The sequence below is a fragment of the Poromitra crassiceps genome (genome assembly GCF_964638095.1).
Source record: "Poromitra crassiceps genome assembly, chromosome: 2".
Lineage (NCBI taxonomy): Eukaryota > Metazoa > Chordata > Actinopteri > Beryciformes > Melamphaidae > Poromitra > Poromitra crassiceps.
Window position 1 is genome coordinate 86,465,754 of NC_139624.1, and position 17,244 is coordinate 86,482,997.

Here is a 17,244-nt window from a genome sequence, read left to right on the forward strand (position 1 = left end):
GTCTATCACGGGCTGGCTTCTCGCTGTCATCACACCTAAATCCCGCCCGTAGCTGCCTCTGGACTCTGGTCAGGCCCACTGCGGAGAGCATGCTTGGAGCACGACAAGATGGATTTCTCACACCACCGTGATCTTGCGAATCCAGCTGCCTCGCATCATCATCTACATCACCATGTAGATAATCTGATTCCAAATATGCTTATATTCATGAAATAAAAGGACATTCATTGTGGATTACATCCAGTGTAGTCATATTTGTAAACTCAAGTACTCTATTATGAGCAAATCATTTCCATGTCTTACTTTTTGAAAGAGAATTAGAATCACAACAAGCTGTAAAACAAAAATGATCAACCTCCTGGGAGATTTATGGACAATGAATGAATTCATAAATGAAAAGTTTTTCCTACTTTTATTTGCAAACAAATCAACATAGCAACCTCAGAAATTAATTGTAAAAAAATACATTCACAACATATGCCAACAATTACATGCAGAGACTGACTGACAGAGGGACACTAGACAAAAAAAAGCTGCTTAACTTACAGTACAGGCCAACTCTCAACCTTTGAAACCCCACACAAGACAGAGATGTACTGTAAAGGCAACCAGAAGTGCTCCTCCGAACAGAAACAGGCTGTGTCAGCCCCCACCTCAGAGGCTACGGCGAAGAGGATTGTGATATTTTATTTGGGTTGTGGCGACCCGTGCGCCCTGCTGAAGAGAGCGCAAAACTTCCCTGCCAGATATCAAGGACCCCACCGAGTCCGATGTTATCACCACCAGCAACTGAGTGGGTATATGGATGTTAGTAGACCAAAACTATTAACGAAAAAAATCTACCATGGGTAAATTTGGTAGCAGCTTTAGTTCATCCAGAGTAATTAATGCAATTCAATTTGTTTTACTAGAATCTGCTTCACTTTGGGCCATCTAGATTTTGCCACAGTATCCAATAATCAGCATGGTCTAATAAATCTGTTAATAAAGTCGCTCAATACACACAGTAAATAGAACATCAGTTGGTACACCATGCACCAGAAAATCTACCAAATATTCTTGCTAGCAAAGAGTTCAATGGCTTCAATGACATCTTCCAACATCACATTTAAATGAGGTGCTGAACGAGGCTTGTTGGCGTTATTTTTGAAAATTCGCCATAACCACATTGACCTAAACCAAAAACGTGGCCCTGCTTTTTTTGTTTTGGTAAGAATTAGTTCATTTAGACATACATTTCCTCTTTACAAAACATACTCTGGGGGCAATTTCCAGCTCCTTGGAGAAGATGGCTTGAACATGAGTTTTTGGATTGAGAGTTAGCACTGCTGCCAATTTTACTTTCTATCCATTATTTGTAATATAACAATTAATGGCAGACAGCCCATCCTTTTTTGAATAAAATCAATGTAAAAAACATTCCCTGTCCAAAGAAACAAAAGTTTCATATGCATATATAATAAAATGTTTCCTTTCTTTGTTTTCGGTGTTGTCATCATAATCACAGTCACCATGAAAAGATACATCTATATCACCATAAAAACAGCTGTCCACTAAGGCAGTTAACTCTATCCTACCAAGTGCTGAGGTTTTTAAGGTAATGAATGAGCTTCAAAATGGAGTCCCCCACCCCCCTTACTATCTGAGAACTAGCTGTTGGAAAGAACAAGGTGACTACATTCATGGCAAAGAGAAGTACTACGTCATATCTGGACGACTTTTGACTGCAAATTGAGATGATGTACAGGGGATCACAGTGGAATTGTCTACAGACTCACAATGTGCATGTGTACGCACGATGACACAGAACACGAAACGATCTAAACACTAAGCCTGCGAGACACTCGTCCCATAAATACCTGGCAGGTGATTGGATGAACCATCTGTCTATCACTATAAGGCATTGAAGGTGGTTCTGGAGACAGACAACATCACAGTCTGAAGATTACGCAGCAACACAACAACATATGAGGCCTGAGTCACCAAGTCTTTGTACCAGCTGCAAGTTGCACATTTTTCGCTCATGTAAGACAGTTTCATGTTTGCATTCCTTTTAGGTAAATTCAACCATATGTACAAAAAAAGAGGTGCAAATTGCTTAGTGAGTCAGACCCTCAATGGGCTAAATGACAGCCCACTTATTTACAACCAAATAATGCAAAAGAGGTATGAAATAATACATTATGTACATCTAAATACAGCATTTACAAAAATGACACAAACATTTGATTTGACAAATCTTCAGTGCCCTGTTAATTTAAAATTGCGTAATAATTATTTTTGGGAAGACCAAAACTGGGATGACATTTTCTCACCATGTGCATATTAATAAAATCTTTAGTAAATACAACCACAGGATCAGCTCCGAATACACAAAATCATTCTTCTCTTTGGAACCTATATGGACTCCTTTAAAAAGCCACTCTAGTTTCCCATCTGTAGAGTAGCCTAAGTCTAATCTAGAGCACCTAAAAAGAGTTCTTACCCTACTTCAAACAAAGTCATGACATCATCCATGAAGTTAAAGCGCACTTCAGTAAAGCCAAATAAAAGAGCAAATGATAGCATGAGTGCTAAAATCAGAGGCCTAACAAGTAAGAAAAACAATGTAATTGTATACAATTCAAATTGTACTAATGCTGTGCTGATATATGTAGAGGCTGTGATGAGTGAATTAATGACTTCGTTCATGCTGCACAAATATTTAGCTATCTTCACATTTCGAGATTAAACAAATTAGAATCACAACTAAATACTGACAAACTGACGCCGTCGCCTTACCATTATGCATATATCAGTTCACATAACAGTGGAAGTACAGACCATGAATTGTGAATGCTCCGTGTATGCCTGTGTATCACTGACACCAGTAACTATAGTGACTACAGAAGAGGAGGTTATGGAGGAAAACCCATAACCTTGTATCGCGATGTAAGACTTGACCAACAAGACGACGGACAGAAAACAGAACCTAGTTCTTCAGCCACCGGAGGCTGCATCATTTCACCTGCTGAAGCCCCTAGCTTTTGTCTAGTGCGGAGGCGAGGAGGCGGTAGAAGAATAACAGGTAGTGACGCTCGGGGGAGGAGTTCCCCTGAAGCGAGAGATGGGTGGTTTTAAACTCACAGTCACGGTTAAGGTCAACATCAAGGTCACTGCAGTGATGCCAGTCTATTTCCCTCCTCAGTCTCATCACCCTGGCTCTGGCCCAGCTTCCAATCCCAGACGCGGAGGATGGAATGTCATGAAGCTAAATGGCTCTCAGCCTCCGTCAGACACTGGCTGGGTTTATTACGTCCCCTTCCAATCCCTTTCACCTTTCAGCAGTCAGTCAGACGGGACTGTCAGAATCTCCCTTTGGCTGCGCTGAGGTGTCCATGTGTGTCTGTGTATGCGTGTGTTGATCTATCGTCCCTTTCACAGAGTTTTCTGATGCCCGTTGGCCGAGAGCTTCCCAGACTCGGGGTCCGTGGGGCTGTTTGACAGTTGCAATTTATCCAGACCTGGGCAGGGGGAGATAAGGGAGAGAAATCTCATTAAAAAAGCCTCAGACTTTCACTTAGATGGAGGTATTGATGTGCCCCCCCTTCCCGCCCCCAGTGCCTCTGTCTGACCGTATCCCACCCTGTGTATCAAACAACCAGGGCCTGTCACAACAAGCCACATCCTCTCTGTCACATGTCAGTCCCACGGCACACTGGATCCTCTGTCACGTCAGTCCCACCACGGCACACTGGATCTTGCTGCATTTTGTCTAAATAAACACCATCTCCCTTCAAAGCCACAGTAGCATTTTGCTGCCAGTGTTTCAGACCCAACCTTTGTGTGGATGCAAAAATAGGATGGAATTGTGTAGGCCAAGTTGTAGTACTGGATACAGGGCTCATGATGAGGCCTGACCTAGGCCTCTATCATAAGAGGGCGTATGAGATTATTTGTCATACATTGGAGGACATTGATGTGACTCCACTATTAAAGAATTCTTGATACACCCCAGCGAGCATTTTTAGGTTGAAAAGATGTTTAAAAACGTTTAGGGTCAACGTTGAAAAAACGTGCAAGAAAGGTTCAAGAGTGAAAGTTTTTTCACCGACTATTTTCAGACGTTGATTAAACGTTCACATTTAGACCATATTTCACCAGGATCTTAAATTAAAAATGCAGCACCGCCTACGGGATTCAAACCACGTTCTCCCACGTTACGGTCTGAGCTATATATTTACTTACATTATCTTGGGAGCCGGGCACATATATACTCTATATCTCTCACACAACTTGTAGACTACACGATTGTACAATACCGCAGGCTCAACGATCGGGAGGACAAGTTATTTTATGTGATGTGTACGAGACTATTACCGTATATTATGTAACAGACTAAAATTATGTTGTGTGTGTGTGTGCATCTATAGTCTGTAAACTGTACGCTTCAGAGGTTAACTTCATTTAACACCAGAAACTCAGGGGGTACACTCGTATACAGTCTGTTACAATAACATAGCGTGCCCAGAGCACCTCGTTCCGCACTTGGTGCAGACCGGTGCAGACTTGCTTTGGTCTAGTCAGTCACAGCTAGTAGCTAGCGACTAAGTACTTGCGCATGCGCGTTGCTGCAGGAACTCAATTCATTATTTTATAGTATTGTGCTAAACTATTAACCATAGTTGTGTCCTGGAAGCTTTTTTGCTGGCACCACATAGCCTATATAGTCCCATATTTATGATATTTCATGTGACATAAAATGCGTTGAAATGTACCGTAGTTTTCGTGTAGACCAGATTTCAACTCTCAGTTAGGCTACACAATAAAATGGACAAATGCCAATTCACACACTATCAATATTGTCTCTATTCCAAGCTACAACAAATGTTTTAACAATATGATGCACCAAATTGTGTTTTTTTTTACACGTTGACGTTGTAACCGCATTTTAGCCAGTTGAAAAGAGGGTGAAATTAGGTCTTAGACGTTCAAACCCAATATCACCCAGATTTAAACTAAAAATCAACGTTGAAAAAACGTTTTGTGCTCGCTGGGACTCAGGGATTACACAAATGGAATACTTTTTTTTCTATCCAGTTTTTTCTGATTTTCCCGCCGTTTTCTCCCCCGTCGTGTCCCCGTCCGGTCATTGCTCCACCCCCTCTGCCAATCTGGGGAGTTGTAGACTAGCACATGCTTCCTGTGATACATGTGCAGCCAGCCGCTTCTTTTCACCTGAGAGCGAGGAGTTTCACCGGCAGGACGTAGCGTGTGGGAGGATCACCTTATTCTTCCCAGTTCCCCTCCCCTCATACAGGCGCCCCGACCGACCAGAGGCGCTAGTGCAGCGACCAGGACACATACCCTTAATGCGTCTCCCCACCCGCAGACATGGCCAATTGTGCCTGTATGGACGCCGACCAAGCCGGAGGTAACACGGAGGCTTGAACCTGCGACCCTCGTGTTGGTAGGCAGGGAATCTACCAGTGCACTACCCAGATGCTCCACTCTTGGAATTCGTCATACCTGCTGGGTGGAACCAACTATTTGCTAAAATGTGGACCTTGAACAGCATGAATCACACAAATTGATAAACTGATAGTTACCTAAGGCCTTTAGGAGCTCTTCTCGAACTGCTGATGTGAATTTTCTCACAAGACAGAGTGTTGTCACAACCGCAAACAGCATGTTGTATGAAAGGACGATGTAGAAGTTTCCCAGCCAATTAAATCTCCCAAAGTCTCCCAGGAGATCAAACCTGGTGATACCTGTGATGGGCAGAGAGATCAGTCAGACACGTTTCAAACACATGGCTCAAGCAATACCTATTTATCATGACCACTAGGAACACAGCAATGCATGTGAGATGGGTGCAGATGTTGAGAGACTCAAAGAAATCTAGATAATTCATTACTCCGTTTGGCCTTCTGTGTTATGAGTTCCGCTGAGAAGGTGTGTCAAAGATTAATTTGCAGTAACTGAACTATGAAGCAAGAGGATTTCCCTTCAAAGTTCAAATATTGCTAAATCCATAAAATAATCAAGGTTTTCCAGAAGAAACTCCAGGTAAACAAAGAACGTTCACTCTTCCAAGTTCCCCTTGACAAGACAAGTATTGTGTTCATAAGCAAAACCTCTTCCCTCCCAACAAAAGCATGGGGCTGCAGCGAATGGGCCAATTTAGGAATGTCTGCTCTGTCTGCAGTTGAGGCACTTTGAAATGTGTCACTCTTCAATGGCCTATCTCTTTCAACAAGCAAGAAAGGCCAAACTGAAAGAAGGGCTTACATGCCAAAAACCATTTGATGTAGATTGCAGGCAGAATCTCACAATACGCCTGGCTGGAAATGCATGAAAACAAATCCTAGAACCGTGACATGTTATGCAAATGACTTTAGGAACAGTTGACTTACTTTCTGGGTAAAGACTAACTGCAAGGATCATTGCCCCTTTCTTTTCATAGGAAAGGTTTTCCTTTGTGGTCTCATCATATGGCTCGTTTTCTTAGCGTGCAAAACAAGGTGGTGCAAAAAAAGAAAGCTCCGCCCAAGCCAAGACAGCGCGCAACCTTCAATGGAGCCACAGTCACCTGTACACACATCCACCTGAGTCAACCGCTGATCTAACTACATATCTAATTCAAACAGTAAACAAGCACAATCTTGTAGGTTTCCGCTGAGCACAGCGCTTGTGCAATTCCTGGCAGATTTGGACCCCGTCAGTGATGGGAATCCTCCCAAAATCAGTCTACACCTGATATTCCTGGGCAAGGAACCATAACTTTTCCTTACTATGTTGTTACTTCTTTATGGACGTGCCAAATAGCAATCTGACATCAAAACAAATAAATCAAATCTAAGTAAGTTTATGTAACTGTGATATATTATATCCGATGGGGACAGACACAAATGCATCGACTTGGACTCTATGTAAACAATCACCGATGCACATAAAAATGTGCTGCATAGCTTCGGCTTATTTTCACTATGTGACGGTGCCTAGGTGAGCAGTATTGTGAGGACTCCTCCCGCTGGAATATGAAGGCGGGGTGTAACTAAGTATAGAAGCACAGGCAGCATGCAGGTGGACTACGCCTCTCTCCCAGGACCTCCAGACAGAGACAAAGGAGTGGGTCTGACCCGCTACTGGAGGATTCTCCTGCAGGCTCCTCTTTAGCTACATGCTGGGGACTCTGCTAGACCAATTTCAAAGCGTCTGTCAGCTGATCGCACGCTGCCTGGAAAGCCATCAACACCCTATTGTTTTCCTATTGATCCATTTTGCCCTGCCAATCTAACTGCTGCTCATCCTACCAGAGCATTCCATAAGGACGGGCCAACTACAGCATCCAATAACAACACACAGAAATGTAGACATATAACTGGGCTTTCAACAACCTGATATGTATATTACACATACACATAAGGCTCTTTCACACCGGCCTTGAAAGCCGAAAAATGCACGGAAAATAGGATTCGCGCCTCCGATGTGAAAGTCGTGAACGCGCGTTGGTGGATAATTGTTTTACGCCTTTTGTCCCGCCACGGTAGGTAGTAACAGCGCCGGGTTACCTGGCAACCCGCCTCCATTTGAAAGCGTTGTCGCAGCAAGCCGGAAAAGGTGCGAATGGTCAGCTCATTCATAAAAAAAGTTACAGGGGAAATCACCTCATGTAGCAAGAAAGTGCACGAGTGAAAGTAAAAAAAGTAGCCTATACAATCATGACTGCAGGGACGCCAGGAGGAATGCTCCGTGCGGTTAGGCTTTATGCTCAAACGATGTTGACATTAGTAGGTAAAATTAACGGATATAATAATAAGCTTCAGAGGGCTATAGCTGTCTGTGGCGAGTTGGTCTGAGGAGCAGATGCATGCGTTTTGATATTAACACATTCAGTGCCAGCGACGCCATATGGCGTCATTAGAAATTTACCGTAGAGTGCCAGCGACGCCAAATGGCGTCAATAACTCGAATTTTTTTTTTGACGGGGGGGTGTCGATCTATGCCTCTTACATCGCCTCTTACAATATCAGAGGTATTGAATGTGTCTAACCTATTTTACAGAACCCTTAGGTGGCGACAGCGCTCTCCAGATGAGAGAACGTGGAGTGAAACACACAGAAGAAGTCATTGGGGGGAAGGAAATCGCATCGCATCCGTCCGTATGCAGCGGCTTCATTGAAGCAACGTTTAGCTGTGCCCCTGCAGCAGCCAATCTGCTATCACAATTGAGCACCTCGGTGTCCGCTGCAACAGCCTCCGTGTCCGCTGCAACACCCATTTGCATGATCAGCCGTGGATTTGTTATTATTCTCAACTTGAAGCATGGGAGCTGGTACACGCGGCTGTAAAAAAGCAGGATCTAGCGGACTTTTTCAGTGCTGAGCACAGGCAGAGAAAACAGCAGAGCAGAGAGACACTCCTCCCACAACGGGGGGGGGGGGAGGAGGAGGGGGGGAGGTGGGCACGCAGAGCCAAGTACACAACACAGACCCAGACAGCAGGACAGGGTTGGCAAACGCAAGCCAGAATATCCGATGCCCACCAGCAGCAAAAGATCAGCAAGAAGCTGCAACCAGCAGCGCATGCAGGCGCCAGCGCTGCTGGTTTCAGCTAAAAATATTATTCTTCCAAACAAAATTCCCTTGCCTTCACTGTTTTATTGAAGGAAATTATTTTTGAGGTGTGACTACATCAGAAAATTAGCTTCAGAGTCAGTGATGTGCTTGAAATGTTTAATTTCACAAAAGGCTCATTATCTCAGCTCGTAGAAAAAAAGCTCTGTTTTTCGTTCAATCAAGCTATCTTCTCCGGCTCATAACTAAAGAACGGAAAATGGGATCAATAAACTTTTTTTTGCAGGTGATAGAAGAGAGTCTCATCGTTATTTGTGCGTGTTCAGTGTTTACATAGTAATTATTAAAGAAATTATATGACTGTTTTAAAATGCATTGCGGCCTATGTGGCACAGCAAGCAACCTTTTGCCCAAGGGCCGTGGCACTGAAAGTGTTAAGGCGAGTCCGCCCACCATGCGAGTGGTGCTCGCCTTTCAATCCGGGAGCAGGGGATTTCACCTGAAAGTACACTGTAGCACAGGAATGTGGCTGTGCTGCTTGGCTCTGTGTGAAAGCAATTTCTGTGGCGAGGCTGCGGGCTTTGCGGGACTCCTAAACTGCTTTTTTGCCGCGATCTGTGTGTGAAAGAGCCTATATACTAGCTATTAAGGTGGTATAATGGTACACTTTCTTTTACATGCAATAAACAAAACAAAAAACACTAGGGAAAAAATCAATACCTCAGACTAAATACCAAACCAATGGTCTATTTCAGTCATCTAGATCCAGAAATCATATTCAAAAATGTGGCATACTGCAAAGCTCAAGTCTGGGGACGTTGCATATTTCTGCTGTAACATCTTCACAACCTCTGCTCGTCAATTAGATGGGGCAATCGATTCAGTGTCCGGAGAGATGTATTTACAGCCGCAGTAAGCAGTTTGCAAGCATCAAGAGCCTTTAACAAAATTGCCTGTGAAGAGACAGGGAGAGAGATGATGGAGACCCTAGTCGATGCACCTTGCCACTGTAGTAGGACTAAATTCATTTCTAATGCCAAAGGTTTTGATCTTGGTTTGGTAATTTGAGAAAATCTAATAGGATGTAAAAAGATGCTTGGCATTTTAAATGTCAGAGGTAGCAGAGTTGAATACATTAGCATGCTGCTGGCATCGTTCATCATTGCTACAGTGTATGGCATACAGTACTCAGATCATTTTCTCTGTATGTGGGCCAAACTTGATGTTAGGCTCCTGCTGGCATTGCGTTGCACCTAACCACATTACTGCTTAAAAAACGCAGTAACACACCGTTGTATTAAAAAGGAAAGAACGCAAATGTTTATTTTTTTTATTTTTACGAATTCTACTAAAATATTAAAACTCTAACAAGCAATACAGCTTTTGAGCACTATAGAGACGAGAGCCAAAGTGGAACGTCACTTCCTGCTTCAGCACTGTACCAGAGATTTTCATCCGCCATTTATTTTAACCATAGACATTTCGTAAAATGCTTATAAAAATAGTTGTACTTGTTCAAACCAAACGGTTCAGAAACAGGAGAGACCGCATAACATTCCACTCGGACCAAAACGTTAAAAAAAATGCAGGTTTAAAGAAAATATTTTTTCGATGTTTTGGTCCAAGAGAAATTAGTCTCTCCCGATTCAAAATATAGCTGAACTGTTTGGTTTGACCAAGTAAAACTATTTTTATAAGCATTTTACAAAATGTCTATCGGAACATAAATTGCAGAAGAAAATCTCTGGTACAGTGCTGAAGCAGGAAGTGACGTTCACTTTGCCTCTCTATCCATAGTATTCCCATGATGTCACAAGCATTTTCCTACCAATATGGCGCTACAATACACACAGCTCATTGGCTGGTTGTGTCACTTGATTGTAATCACCTGTTAATTGATTACAATCACCTGCTATTTTCCTACCAAGATGGCCGTGTGGTGCTGTAACAGAATACTATCAATAGTCACAAGAGTACTAGCAGGAGTGGTGATTTTCAGTTAGCACATTGTTTAAATCAACTGTTGTGTTGTCATGTATGTGTTAATCAGGTATTTTACAATGGCTTAAGCCAATCAAAATGGAGGACCGGAACCACCCATTTTATATTTGCTATATCATAGCTCCACATGGATCCTAAGACTAAACAACAGATAAAATCATCATCATCATCATCATCATAACTAAAAGGGAGCAAGTGGGCTCTGCAATTTTTGTCCCGCAAGTGATGTCACTCAACTATCAGTGATGTCACTTGAGCAATTGTGCATTGTGACATCACTGATGATGTCATAGGCATTCTGACACCATCAGTGATGTCATAAGAGCAATTGTGGTGTCATCAGTGATGCAAAGGTGTGACATCATCAGTGATAAGAGCAAAAGAGCCTGAACAGCGCTCGAGCTGCAGGGCGAGATGCCTAGTTGACATGCTATTGTGGTTATATAAGTTGTCTCTATCTGCACCTATATATATATACCCGCTGGTCAAGGCTTCCCCCAAATCAGATCCGTCGAAGCTCTATCAGTGATGTGATCCATTGTTCAAGGGACCCCTTTGAAAACGGCCATGCCCATGCCAGTTTTTGCCTCGCCAAAATTGACCAGTCGATCAATTCCTTATGTCTTCTAGTTTCATATGACACCAGACACTTCACTCTGGCTTTAAAACTGAGCCTGCTACCGCCATTTGATTCAAACCAGGAAATTAACTGGAGAAATTACCAATACAGAGACACTGCATGAAATAGGCCAAGCTCCGTTCACTTCCACACACCAGCGTCATATTCCTTGAATTAAACAGCTAAAAGCTGTTGTGTGGTGGGCTACGCAGACAACAAATGTAAAAAATCACCAGTTAAAGTTTTTTTGTACTCCTGACGAAAACAAGGAAGCCATTGAGAATTGGCGAGAAGAAAAATTTGGATGTTGCTGTCAATGAATTAAGTTGGAGTGTTCATCTTCCGTATAATGATCTTTGTGTGCAACACCCGACCATGCACGCGACATAGGAGAACGCCAGGATAGAGACACTGCGGAACGCGTCATCATTCAGAAACCAAGCCCAACACGGGGAAAAACGCAAAGGACCAACTATTGTGCCAACTTCTAGCAAAACAAACCGTGGCTAACCGGGTGAACAAAGGAACTCTCGTCAGATACAGATAGTTTTGCAGATATCTAGGAGGAACTGGCTAGTGTCAAATAATGAGACGACGTGTGCGTTTACTTCATTCATTTGAACTGCGAACGAGACGTGAGCTGATCACGTTTCTCTGCTGACTTTCTGCTTCCTGAAACTCCCCCCCAATCCTGGCGTTCTCCTATAGAGACACTGCATGAAATAGGCCACGCCCATCACGGGGGAAAAGCTCCGTTCATTTCCACACACCAGCGTCATTTTCCTTGAATTAAACATAGCTAAAAGCTGTTGTGTGGTGGGCTATGCCGACAACAAATGTAAAAAAATCGCCAGTTAAAGCTTTTTTGTACTCCCGAGGAAAACAAGGAAGCCTAGTTAAATAGCAATAGGATTTAACCCCTGGGTTTTTGCATTGTTGTATACAGTTCCCCACTCGTGTGTAGTGTCTCTCCTTTCCCACACCGCACACACGCACACCTGACATCAGCGCACAAACGCCTTTCTTGTCTCTGAACATGTCACTTGGTCACAGACTCAACTCTGCGTATGTCTTTTCTCTATCGCTGGCAGGCCTTTTCTCTTCCAAACTGTCTCATGCGTTTATTCCTTTTCATCTATTCAGCGTCACAAAGCAGAACCTGTTGATATTTTGTAAAGCTCCCAATGAGTCACTGTATGCTCTCTCTGTCCCATTCTGCCACTCTGTAGGTTTCTCTCTCACACACACACACACACGGTAATGCTATTTGAACAGCTGTGCTCTGCGCTCTGCATGTTTATTAGTGCCATTGTGATGGTGCTACTCCTGTCATTTTTACCCTTTCTCTCCGCACTTCTTTTTAAAATCACTATGGGAAACTATAGAAGAATTCAACTTGCTTCTTCAACTTCAATGGTCTTTGTGGGGGGGGCACTTATTCATTGTGGTCATTTGTGTTTAGGCTGTTATGACCCTTCTCTCAAACTTCAATTAAACCTACTTGTCACTTGAACATGCACTCATGCATTCTGACTAGGTGTGAATCATTACGTTTACATGCGTGTAAACGTAATGCACACACACACACACACACACACACACACACACACACACACACACACACACACACACACACACACACACACACACACACACACACACACACACACACACACACACACACACACACACACTCACCCAGTGTTCTTGACATCACTGGCAGGGCTGAACTCAGCACCAGGATTGACACACAGCAACCGATGATCTACAAATCAGAACAGACAGGTTAATAATGGATTACAAACAAGGTCCTGATCGCAAGTCACTCAAGCACATTAACGTACAGTGGTTAATGGGGGGGGGGGGAGTGGCAGATGTGAAAGGAAAAACTACCTATATAGGAGTGCTGTCACGATAATCGCAATATGATAATCGTGTTCAATATCGTGTTAATAATATACAAGATCATGTAAATCAGTGGTTCCCAAACTTTTCACACCAAGTACCACCATGTACCAAACCAAATTCTCCAGGGACCACTTCCACCCCATATACCAATTCCACCCCCACCCCCCCTAAAATAAACACGCACACACACAAGCCAACATTAATCTGTGAAAGACCCGCTTGAAAATGTTTTTTCCCTTCGATATTTAGCCACCTTCCTGACAAGCTAGCATGGTTGGTACCAATCGATGCCTTAGGTCTTATAGCTTTATATGATACCAGAAACTTCACCCTGGCGTTAAAACTGAGCCCGCTACAGCCTCTGAATTATTAAAAAAAAAGATTACCGTGATATTCCGGGCCACTAGGCGGGAGCCCAGCGGACCACAGTTTAGGAACCAATGGTGCAAATCCAGCACCTCTTAAATAATTTCCATTTTTACTACTGTAGCTATCTCATTATCCATTAAGTGTAATTGCTCTTTTTGTACACTTTTGTACAGTTCTGCTTACAGACTCTCTCCATCTCCCTACACTCGTATTGTGCGTGTCATTCATTCGCCACAAAACAAAGTTAAAGATGAATTTAACAGACAGCAGTATTATTATTTATTTATTTTTCAAATTTGCTATAGATATTGTGATAATATCGTTATTGAGAATTCTTTTGGCCACGATAATAGTGTAGTGAAAATCTGCTAGATCTTCCTAGTTCTCCCGGTGTGTCTGGGGCTTTAGAAATAGACAACAAGTGACATCACTTGCGGGACAAAAATTGCAGAGCCCACTTGCTCCCTTGTAGTTATGATGATGATGATGATTTTATCTGTTGTTTAGTCTTAGGATCCATGTGGAGCTATGATATAGCAAATATAAAATGGGTGGTTCCGGTCCTCCATTTTGATTGGCTTAAGCCATTGTAAAATACCTGATTAACACATACAGGCATCTCACCCTGATCGTGACAGCCCTACTACAGAGTACAATTTAGTTTCAGCAGTGACATGCACATACACATACATGCACCTGTTGTGTGTGTGGCTGTGTACACTCCGCCACATACACACACACCACTTGAGGTTAAATAGGTTCCACATATTGTACAATTAGTACGGTAGTAGTACCTCTGAAGTTGCTCATTACCAGGTTCTCCGCATTGTCCTTTCAAGTCCTTTCAGTGAGGCGTCATGGCTAGTTAACAAGCCTCACCACTCCCAAACTCATTACCACGTCAATGGCTGCCACCGTGGGCCAAACAGAGCACACATCCTCCCCCCCCCCCCCCCCCCCCAAAAAAAAGCCGCTCTCCCTCTGATGTACAAGAAAAGGGCTCGCACCGCGTCTGTGTTGACGCAACCCGCAAACAAATATTGGACAGATCAACTAAAGCCATTGAGGGGCCCAGAGGAGCACGGCGTGGGGGAGGAGGGGGGAGGGAGAAGCGGAGAGAGAGGGAGGAAAGAGATGAAACACAAGAGGCTCCTAAATACATCAGTACCTGAGGCCTGCCAATATCTGCAACCCCACCCCCCAGTCCTTCCACCCCATCTTTACCTGCAACCCCACCCCCCAGTCCTTCCACTCCATCTTTACCTGCAACCCCACCCCCGAGTCCTTCCACCCCATCTTTACCTGCAACCCCCCCCAGTCCTTCCACCCCATCTTTACCTGCAACCCCCCCCCAGTCCTTCCACCCCATCTTTACCTGCAACCCCCCCGTCCTTCCACCCCATCTTTACCTGCAACCCCACCCCCCAGTCCTTCCACCCCATCTTTACCTGCAACCCCCCCGTCCTTCCACCCCATCTTTACCTGCAACCCCACCCCCCGTCCTTCCACCCCATCTTTACCTGCAACCCCCCCGTCCTTCCACCCCATCTTTACCTGCAACCCCACCCCCCAGTCCTTCCACCCCATCTTTACCTGCAACCGCCCCCGTCCTTCCACCCCATCTTTACCTGCAACCCCACCCCCCAGTCCTTCCACCCCATCTTTACCTGCAACCCCACCCCCCAGTCCTTCCACTCCATCTTTACCTGCAACCCCACCCCCCAGTCCTTCCACCCCATCTTTACCTGCAACCCCCCCCCAGTCCTTCCACCCCATCTTTACCTGCAACCCCCCCCCCAGTCCTTCCACCCCATCTTTACCTGCAACCCCACCCCCCAGTCCTTCCACCCCATCTTTACCTGCAACCCCCCCGTCCTTCCACCCCATCTTTACCTGCAACCCCCCCCGTCCTTCCACCCCATCTTTACCTGCAACCCCACCCCCCCGTCCTTCCACCCCATCTTTACCTGCAACCCCCCCCAGTCCTTCCACCCCATCTTTACCTGCAACCCCCCCCCAGTCCTTCCACCCCATCTTTACCTGCAACCCCACCCCCCCGTCCTTCCACCCCATCTTTACCTGCAACCCCCCCCCCAGTCCTTCCACCCCATCTTTACCTGCAACCCCCCCCAGTCCTTCCACCCTATCTTTACCTGCAACCCCCCCCCCGTCCTTCCACCCCATCTTTACCTGCAACCCCCCCGTCCTTCCACCCCATCTTTACCTGCAACCCCACCCCCCAGTCCTTCCACCCCATCTTTACCTGCAACCCCCCCCAGTCCTTCCACCCCATCTTTACCTGCAACCCCCCCCTAGTCCTTCCACCCCATCTTTACCTGCAACCCCACCCCCCAGTCCTTCCACCCCATCTTTACCTGCAACCCCCCCCGTCCTTCCACCCCATCTTTACCTGCAACGCCACCCCCCCGTCCTTCCACCCCATCTTTACCTGCAAGCCCCCCCATCCTTCCACCCCATCTTTACCTGCAACCCCACCCCCCAGTCCTTCCACCCCATCTTTACCTGCAACGCCACCCCCCCGTCCTTCCACCCCATCTTCACCTGCAACCCCCCCCGTCCTTCCACCCCATCTTTACCTGCAACCCCACCCCCCGTCCTTCCACCCCATCTTTACCTGCAACCCCCCCCAGTCCTTCCACCCCATCTTTACCTGCAACCCCACCCCCCAGTCCTTCCACCCCCCAGTCCTTCCACCCCATCTTTACCTGCAACCCCACCGCCCAGTCCTTCCACCCCTCAGTCCTTCCACCCCCCAGTCCTTCCACCCCCCAGTCCTTCCACCCCACATCTTTACCGTTGTCATGGTTGTGTCGTCCTTGCTGGGAGTGAGGCCCTCGAAGACGCGCACGCTGTAGAAGCCGACAACCGAGGACACCATCAAGTAGCTGTTCAGCAAATCAATCAAGGAACCAAAAAAGGGTTGTCTGCAGGGAGCAGAGCCGCTTCATAGAGACGTCTTTTTAAAGTGTTCTCTGCAGGGAGCAGAGCAGCTTCATAGAGACGTCTTTTTAAAGTGTTCTCTGCTTTGCTGGGAGCAGAGCAGCTTCATAAACACGTCTTTTTAAAGTGTTCTCTGCTGGGAGCAAAGCAGCTTCATAGAGACGTCTTTTTAAAGTGTTCTCTGCTGGGAGCAAAGCAGCTTCATAAACACGTCTTTTTAAAGTGTTCTCTGCTGGGAGCAAAGCAGCTTCATAAACACGTCTTTTTAAAGTGTTCTCTGCAGGGAGCAAAGCAGCTTCATAGAGACGTCTTTTTAAAGTGTTCTCTGCTGGGAGCAAAGCAGCTTCATAGAGACGTCTTTTTAAAGTGTTCTCTGCAGGGAGCAGAGGAGCTTCATAGAGACGTCTTTTTAAAGTGTTCTCTGCTTTGCTGGGAGCAGAGCAGCTTCATAAACACGTCTTTTTAAAGTGTTCTCTGCTTTGCTGGGAGCAGAGCAGCTTCATAAACACGTCTTTTTAAAGTGTTCTCTGCTTTGCTGGGAGCAAAGCAGCTTCATAGAGACGTCTTTTTAAAGTGTTCTCTGCTTTGCTGGGAGCAGAGCAGCTTCATAAACACGTCTTTTTAAAGTGTTCTCTGCTTTGCTGGGAGCAAAGCAGCTTCATAGAGATGTCTTTTTAAAGTGTTCTCTGCTGGGAGCAAAGCAGCTTCATAGAGACGTCTTTTTAAAGTGTTCTCTGCTGGGAGCAAAGCAGCTTCATAGAGACGTCTTTTTAAAGTGTTCTCTGCAGGGAGCAGAGGAGCTTCATAGAGACGTCTTTTTAAAGTGTT

The 17,244-nt window shown here is 45.2% G+C and overlaps 1 protein-coding gene across 1 annotated transcript in view; it reads right to left on the bottom strand.

The window, feature by feature from the left end:
- Positions 1-1,119: 1,119 nt before the first annotated feature.
- The window catches only part of lmbr1 (limb development membrane protein 1), a 51,196-nt gene continuing 35,071 nt past the window's right edge, over positions 1,120-17,244 (bottom strand). Inside the window, exons 14-17 of the mRNA XM_083655772.1 lie at positions 16,271-16,361; positions 12,877-12,943; positions 5,589-5,750; positions 1,120-3,503 (exon numbers count right to left, since the gene is read on the bottom strand). Coding sequence (XP_083511898.1) covers positions 3,418-3,503; positions 5,589-5,750; positions 12,877-12,943; positions 16,271-16,361 — 406 coding nt within the window. The 3' untranslated portion in view covers positions 1,120-3,417. The remainder of the gene's footprint in view (positions 3,504-5,588; positions 5,751-12,876; positions 12,944-16,270; positions 16,362-17,244) is intronic.